Source organism: Salmo salar, unplaced genomic scaffold (genome assembly GCF_965601325.2).
Source record: "Salmo salar unplaced genomic scaffold, fSalSal1 ptg000691l, whole genome shotgun sequence".
Taxonomy (NCBI): Eukaryota; Metazoa; Chordata; class Actinopteri; order Salmoniformes; family Salmonidae; genus Salmo; species Salmo salar.
The window spans coordinates 1872410-1881610 of NW_027675466.1; the positions used below are offsets into that span (position 1 = coordinate 1872410).

General features: G+C 35.6%; 1 protein-coding gene across 1 annotated transcript; it reads right to left on the bottom strand.

The window, feature by feature from the left end:
- Nucleotides 1-2426: 2426 nt before the first annotated feature.
- LOC123741869 (uncharacterized) lies at nt 2427-8556 on the bottom strand. The gene is made up of 2 exons (XM_082972466.1): nt 7869-8556; nt 2427-3338 (listed from the first exon to the last, which is right to left on the bottom strand). Exons 1-2 carry the CDS (start codon nt 8245-8247, stop codon nt 2722-2724), a joined length of 996 nt encoding a protein of 331 aa, XP_082828592.1. The 5' UTR covers nt 8248-8556; the 3' UTR covers nt 2427-2721.
- Nucleotides 8557-9201: the final 645 nt, after the last annotated feature.

Genomic DNA, 9201 nt, shown 5'->3' on the forward strand with positions numbered 1-9201 from the left:
ATTAACATGTTTGAAATATCCCAATGATATAGTGAACAACATTTAGGGGTTTACACCTGCATTCAATCAATCTTAAGTTCATAATCAAAACATTTTTTTTGTACTCTTTTAATCCGATTTTCGACATGATCATGTCTTGAGCTGGAAAAAACATGTAGACCTATTTTTCAGTATGATTTCATTCATACAATATTATTTAATGTAGAATGAACAAAAACACAATTTCTCAATCAAAAACATAAGTCAGAACACAGCCTCTCTATTCTCTCATGTGATTTCAGGTCCTCTGACTGGGAAAATGTCTTTTCACAATGAGAGCAGTGGTATGTCTTCTCCTCCTGTCTATTAGTATGTTGAAAGGCTTTTCTCCTGTGTGTGTTCTCTCATGCTCTTTCAGGTACCTTAACCGGGTAAATCTCTTTCCACTGTGGGAGCAGTGGTAAGGCTTTTCTCCTGTGTGTATTCTCTCATGCTCCTTCAGGCTCCCTAACTGGGTGCAACTCTTTCCACAATGGGAACATTGGAAAGGCTTTTCTCCTGTGTGTGTCCTCTCATGCCTTTCCACGCTCCCTAACCACCTAAAACTCTTTCCGCACAAGGAGCAGTGGTAAGGCTTCTCTCCAGTGTGTATTCTCTTATGTGTTCTCAGGCTCCCTTACTGAGTAAAACTCTTTCCACACTGGGAGCAGTGATGTCGTCCTGCTGGTTTGGACATCTCAGGGTCTGGTTTCTCTGAAGAACTCTTCCTGCTGTCAGAAGGAGAGTCTGGTCTCTCTCCTGTCAAAGACAAACAGATTATATAATTAATTAAACAGAGACCTGAATGAAACCTGATAAAACTTCCTATGATGTTTAATCTCGACTAGATCCCTCAATCACCTGAAGTCAGTTTTCACAAGTATTATTAAACCCACTTCAAAATGCAGGTCTCTGTGTGCTTCTTAGGATGTCCAGGCAGGTGATTCACTTCTAACCGAAGTCTTGCAGGTGTTTACATGGTTTTCACATCTGCCAGATCATCGAAAAATCAAATTTCAGTACAAGTGTATATATATATATATATATTTTTTTTTTTGTACTTTTACACCTTTTTCTCACCAATTTCATGATATCCAATTGCAACTCCCCTACGGACTCCGGGGAGAGGCGAAGGTCAAGCCATGTGTCCTCTGAAACACGACCCTGCCAAGCCGCACTGCACATCTTGACACACTGCTCGTTTAACCCGGAAGACAGCCACACCAATGTGTCGGAGGAAACACTGTCCAGCTGGCGACCGAAGTCAGCGTGCATGCTGACCACCACAAGGAGTCGCTAGAGGGGACAAGGACGTCCCGGCCAGCCAAACCCTCCAAACCCTCCCCAAACATAACGCTTTGTATTCAGGATATAAAGTTTGTTTCTTTGCCACATTCTTTTGTAGTATTACTTTAGTGCCAACAGCCTCTCTATTCTCTCATGTGATTTCAGGTCCTCTGACTGGGAATGCTTCCTTCTTTTCACTCTGTCATTTAGGTTAGTATTGTGGAGTAACTACAATGTTGTTGATCCATCCGCAGTTTTCTCATATCACAATCATTAAACACTAACTATTTTAAAGTCACCATTGGCCTCATGGTGAAATCCCTGAGCGGTTTCCTTCCTCTCCAGCAACTGAGTTAGTGACTGGGTATATTGATACACCATCTAAAGTGTAATTAATAACTTCACCATGCTCAAAGGGATATTCAATGTCTGCTTTTTTTTACCCATCCACCAATACATGCCCTTCTTTGCGAGGCGTTGGAAAACCTCCCTGGTCTTTGTGGTTGAATCTGTGTTTGAAATTCACTGCTCAACTGAGAGACAATACAGATAATTGTATGTGTGGGGAACAGAGATGAGGTATTCATTCAAATATCATGTTAAACACTATTATTGCACACAGTGAGTCCATGCAACTTATGTGACTTGTTAAGCAAAATCTTTACTCCTGAACTTATTTAGGCTTTTAATTAAATGTGTAAACATTTCCAAAAACATAATTCCACTTTGACATTATGGGGTATTGAATCTATTTAACCCCAGTATCTCTACTTGCACATTCATCTTCTGCACATCCTACCATTCCAGTGTTTAATTGCTATATTGTAATTACTTCGCCACCATGGCCTATTTATTGCCTAACCTCTCTTATCCTACCTCATTTACACATGCTGTATATAGATTTTTCTACTGTATAATTGATTGTATGTTTGTTTTACTCCATGTGTAACTCTGTGTTGTTGTATGTGTCGAATTGCTATGCTTTATCTTGGCCAGGTCGCAGTTGCAAATGAGAACTTGTTCTCAACTGGCCTACCTGGTTAAATAAAGGTGAAATAAAAATAAATAAAAATATTTTTTTAATTTAGGCTGTAACACAACGAAATGTGGGACAAGTCAAGGGGTGTGAATACTTTCTGAAGGCACTGTATATATAAAACTCCCCCCACACAGCAATCTAATAGCATCAGTAAAATCTGTTGAAATTAAACCACAGATAAATATACCTAACATAGTACATCTATTAAACAATTCATCACAACACATACATCAGAAATAGTTACACATTATAGAGATCCATTCATGGATGTACAGGTCTGTTGGATAAACGTTCAGAAATGTCCACTGCTGATTTTTTCCAGGCGTCCATAGCGGACACCCTGGCCCTATGAATCCTGGCCGTGGACAAATTCTCAGTCAGAAACACAAGTCAGAACACAGCCTCTCTATTCTCTCGTGTGATTTCAGGTCCTCTGACTGGGAAAATGTCTTTTCACAATGAGAACAGTGGTATGTCTTCTCCTCCTGTGTATTAGTATGTTGGAAAGGCTTTTCTCCTGTGTGTTTTCTCGCATGCTTTTTCAAGCTCCCCGACCACCTAAAACTCTTTTCACACTGGGAACATTGGAAAGGCTTTTCTCCTGTGTGTATTCTCTCATGCGTTTTCAGGCTCACTAACCACCTAAAACTGTTTCCACAGTGAGAACAGTGATAAGGTTTCTCTCCCGTGTGTATTCTCTCATGCTTTTTCAGGACCCATAACCACCTAAAACTCTTTCCACAGTGGGAACAGTGATAAGGCTTCTCTCCCGTGTGTGTTCTCTCATGCCCAACCAGGGCTCCTAACTGAGTAAAATTCTTTCCACAGTGGGAACAGTGGTAGGGCTTTTCTCCTGTGTGTATTCTCTCATGCATTTTCAGGCTCCCTAACCACCTAAAACTCTTTCCACAGTGGGAGCAGTGGTGTTGGTTAGGCGTCTCTGGGTCTGTTTCCCCTGAGGAACTCTTCCTGCTGTCAGAGTCTGGTCTCTCTCCTGCCAAAGACAAACAGAGTATCTAGTTAAACAGAGACCTGAATGAAACCTGCATTAAATAAAAATGTCTTCCTATGAGGTTTAATCTAGACTAGATCCCTCAATACCCTGAGGTCAGTTTTCACAACATTACATCATTAATAATAAACTTGGTGACGGTGAGATTTAAAAACAAATGATGAAGAGCTCCAAATCTAATCTCTCAGGGAATGTCATGTTTATAGGCTGATCAGAGCTCTATAATAATAGATAATGTCATGTTTATAGGCTGATCAGAGCTCTATAATAATAGATAATGTCATGTTTATAGGCTGATCAGAGCTCTATAATAATAGATAATGTCATGTTTATAGGCTGATCAGAGCTCTATAATAATAGATAATGTCATATTTACAGGCTGAGCAGAGCTCTATAATAATAGATAATGTCATGTTTATAGGCTGATCAGACCTCTATAATAATAGATCATGTTTATAGGCTGAGCAGAGCTCTATAATAATAGATAATGTCATGTTTATAGGCTGATCAGAGCTCTATAATAATAGATAATGTCATGTTTATAGGCTGATCAGAGCTCTATAATAATAGATAATGTCATGTTATAGGCTGATCAGAGCTCTATAATAATAGATAATGTCATGTTATAGGCTGATCAGAGCTCTATAATAATAGATAATGTCATGTTTATAGGCTGATCAGAGCTCTATAATAATAGATAATGTCATGTTTATAGGCTGATCAGAGCTCTATAATAATAGATAATGTCATGTTTATAGGCTGAACAGAGCTCTATAATAATAGATAATGTCATGTTTATAGGCTGATCAGAGCTCTATAATAATAGATAATGTCATGTTATAGGCTGATCAGAGCTCTATAATAATAGATAATGTCATGTTTATAGGCTGATCAGAGCTCTTTAATAATAGATAATGTCATGTTTATAGGCTGATCAGAGCTCTATAATAATAGATAATGTCATGTTATAGGCTGATCAGAGCTCTATAATAATAGATAATGTCATGTTTATAGGCTGAGCAGAGCTCTATAATAATAGATAATGTCATGTTTATAGGCTGATCAGAGCTCTATAATAATAGATAATGTCATGTTATAGGCTGATCAGAGCTCTATAATAATAGATAATGTCATGTTTATAGGCTGATTAGAGCTCTATAATAATAGATAATGTCATGTTATAGGCTGATTAGAGCTCTATAATAATAGATAATGTCATGTTTACAGGCTGATCAGAGCTCTATAATAATAGATAATGTCATGTTTATAGGCTGATCAGAGCTCTATAATAATAGATAATGTCATGTTTACAGGCTGATCAGAGCTCTATAATAATAGATAATGTCATGTTTATAGGCTGATCAGAGCTCTATAATAATAGATAATGTCATGTTATAGGCTGATTAGAGCTCTATAATAATAGATAATGTCATGTTTATAGGCTGATCAGAGCTCTATAATAATAGATAATGTTTATAGGCTGATCAGAGCTCTATAATAATAGATAATGTCATGTTATAGGCTGATCAGAGCTCTATAATATTAGATAATGTCATGTTATAGGCTGATTAGAGCTCTATAATAATAGATAATGTCATGTTTATAGGCTGATCAGAGCTCTATAATAATAGATCATGTCATGTTATAGGCTGATCAGAGCTCTATAATAATAGATAATGTCATGTTATAGGCTGATCAGAGCTCTATAATAATAGATAATGTCATGTTTATAGGCTGATCAGAGCTCTATAATAATAGATAATGTCATGTTTATAGGCTGATCAGAGCTCTATAATAATAGATAATGTCATGTTTATAGGCTGAACAGAGCTCTATAATAATAGATAATGTCATGTTTATAGGCTGATCAGAGCTCTATAATAATAGATAATGTCATGTTATAGGCTGATCAGAGCTCTATAATAATAGATAATGTCATGTTTATAGGCTGATCAGAGCTCTTTAATAATAGATAATGTCATGTTTATAGGCTGATCAGAGCTCTATAATAATAGATAATGTCATGTTATAGGCTGATCAGAGCTCTATAATAATAGATAATGTCATGTTTATAGGCTGAGCAGAGCTCTATAATAATAGATAATGTCATGTTTATAGGCTGATCAGAGCTCTATAATAATAGATAATGTCATGTTATAGGCTGATCAGAGCTCTATAATAATAGATAATGTCATGTTTATAGGCTGATTAGAGCTCTATAATAATAGATAATGTCATGTTATAGGCTGATTAGAGCTCTATAATAATAGATAATGTCATGTTTACAGGCTGATCAGAGCTCTATAATAATAGATAATGTCATGTTTATAGGCTGATCAGAGCTCTATAATAATAGATAATGTTTATAGGCTGATCAGAGCTCTATAATAATAGATAATGTCATGTCTTCAGGCTGATCAGAGCTCTATAATAATAGATAATGTCATGTTTATAGGCTGAGCAGAGCTCTATAATAATAGATAATGTCATGTTTATAGGCTGATCAGAGCTCTATAATAATAGATAATGTCATGTTATAGGCTGATCAGAGCTCTATAATAATAGATAATGTCATGTTTATAGGCTGAACAGAGCTCTATAATAATAGATAATGTCATGTTTATAGGCTGAACAGAGCTCTATAATAATAGATAATGTCATGTTTATAGGCTGAACAGAGCTCTATAATAATAGATAATGTCATGTTATAGGCTGATCAGAGCTCTATAATAATAGATAATGTTTATAGGCTGATCAGAGCTCTTTAATAATAGATAATGTCATGTTTATAGGCTGATCAGAGCTCTATAATAATAGATAATGTCATGTTTATAGGCTGAGCAGAGCTCTATAATAATAGATAATGTCATGTTATAGGCTGATCAGAGCTCTATAATAATAGATAATGTCATGTTATAGGCTGATCAGAGCTCTATAATAATAGATAATGTCATGTTTATAGGCTGATCAGAGCTCTATAATAATAGATAATGTCATGTTATAGGCTGATCAGAGCTCTATAATAATAGATAATGTCATGTTTATAGGCTGAACAGAGCTCTATAATAATAGATAATGTCATGTTTATAGGCTGAACAGAGCTCTATAATAATAGATAATGTCATGTTTATAGGCTGATCAGAGCTCTATAATAATAGATAATGTCATGTTATAGGCTGATCAGAGCTCTATAATAATAGATAATGTCATGTTATAGGCTGATCAGAGCTCTATAATAATAGATAATGTCATGTTATAGGCTGATCAGAGCTCTATAATAATAGATAATGTCATGTTATAGGCTGATCAGAGCTCTATAATAATAGATAATGTCATGTTATAGGCTGATCAGAGCTCTATAATAATAGATAATGTCATGTTATAGGCTGATCAGAGCTCTATAATAATAGATCATGTTTATAGGCTGATCAGAGCTCTATAATAATAGATAATGTCATGTTTATAGGCTGATCAGAGCTCTATAATAATAGATAATGTCATGTTATAGGCTGATCAGAGCTCTATAATAATAGATAATGTCATGTTATAGGCTGATCAGAGCTCTATAATAATAGATAATGTCATGTTATAGGCTGATCAGAGCTCTATAATAATAGATAATGTCATGTTATAGGCTGATCAGAGCTCTATAATAATAGATAATGTCATGTTATAGGCTGTATTTGATCCAATGTAAATAACATTTTGTTGGTGTCCCACTTCATCTCTAAAGTAATAATTACCATACTTTCTAAATGATAATTCTTTAGTTCAGCCTTTCCTTGAAATGGCTATTTTATTTTATGTTTTTTTGTAGACTTACAAACGTTTGCTAATATGTTCAGTCACCCCAAAACGCTTGTCCTTTTGCTAATATGTTCAGTCTCCCCATAACACATGTCCATTTCATGTCAATAATGCATCTTATTTTATGTATTTCTCCAACATTATTTAGAAATCTGCTTTTTGTTGGTATACACACTCCACACAAGGCCTACAATAGACACACATCAAAAGTTTCATTTATAACTTGTTTGCCATTCTGTGAGACAATTAAGTTGTGATTTTGTGGTGGGAGGGACTCTGATGGTATACACATGTTACAGTTAAGCAATAAGACCAGAGGAAGTGTGGTATATGGCCAATATAGCACGGTTAAAGACTGTCCTTATGCACGACGCAACACAGAGTACCTGGATACAGCCCTTAGCCGTGGTATATTGGCCATCTATCACTGAGGTGTCTTATTGCTATTATAAACTGGTTACCAACGTAATCAGAACAGTAAAAATACATGTTGTCATACCCATGGTATACGGCCTGATATACCACGGCTGTCAGCCAATCAGCATTCAGGGATTTAAAATGTAGCTTCAACATTATATTATAACATAAATTCCTATAGTACAGAACAACATTTTCAAGTATAGAATTTCAGTAGCATGCTGCTTTAAAACAACACATTCGTTCAAAACCTTTGCAGTTAGAGCCCGTTTTTAAGACAGTACTTACTGGTGGTAATCAGATCTCCTGACTCCTCTGTCAATATGACAGTTCTCTCTCCCTGTTTCCCCTCCTTCACTTCAAAAACTACATCCTCCTCTTTCACCTCTTCCTCTTCTTTCACAGTAACATCCTCCTCCTCTTCCACTCTGAACGCATCTTCTTCTTTCACTGAAACGTCTTTCTCTTCTTCTTTCACTGTAACAGCCTCACCCTCTACTTCTTGTTTTACTGTAACATCCTCCTCTTCCTCTTCCTCCTCTTCTTTTACTGTAACAGCCTCCTCTTCCTTCTCCTCTTTCACGACAATGTTCAGCCCCAGAGCTTCTTTCTCCGTCCAGCAGACCTCCTCTTCTTTAACAGGAGGGGAGTAGTTTAGGGAGCTCATGTTCGGGCATGTTAGCTAGCTAGCTAGTTAGCATGAGCGACTAGTTTAGTGCTAGGCTAACTTATCAAGCCAGCTAGTTGACTAACAATGTACCTATAACATTTAAATGGGGGCAATTAACTAGATGTCAGAAGTATATTTAAAACACAGAGGCAAATATGCACAGAAACAGTCTAAATGTTTCGGCTGTTGGCTACCAAGGTGGCTGACTCGCTGTTGTTGATCCGTTCCGTCCACTAGATTATACGTCACGCTGCAGCATCGCCTGAAAGACGCACATCGCCGTCTGCTGACTGGAGGGAAACGCAGTTGTTGTTGCACACAAATTTATTTTTCATTCCTTTCATGAAATAATAATATTATATTGAGACGTTCAAATAGAGCACTGCATATTTTAAGTGAGAATTTAAAACATACTATCATTGTATTTAAGGCAGTTTCATATTCATATTTATTTTTATTTTATTATTATTATAATTTTTTTTTTTTTTTAGTTTACAGTAATGTATTCGCTAACTATTATTATTTTTTTTTGTCGTTTTTTAGTTTGCACAGATCTTTATTTAACTTGTTGTAAATAACAGTAACATGCAAAACATAAACATAACATAACATAACAGCCAGAGGGAATCCAAAGAAATTAGAGAAAAAAATATATATATATTATATCAAATCAAATACAGACATATATCGAATACATTTTTTTGACATATTGTTTTGTATACGTTTTAAAGATTCTACGTACTGTTCCAAATCAGATAAAAAAATTAAGAAAAGGGGCTTTTTCTTCATAAATTTTGATTTGTGGATAAAAGATTTTCCTAATAAAATAAAGAGATTTATGACATACTCACGTTCAATTGTGGAATCAGTGTAGTAAAATAATATGTCAAACTTAGTAATATCAATGGTTGTATGCAATTTGCGGCTAAGATATAGTTTTACATCAGTCCA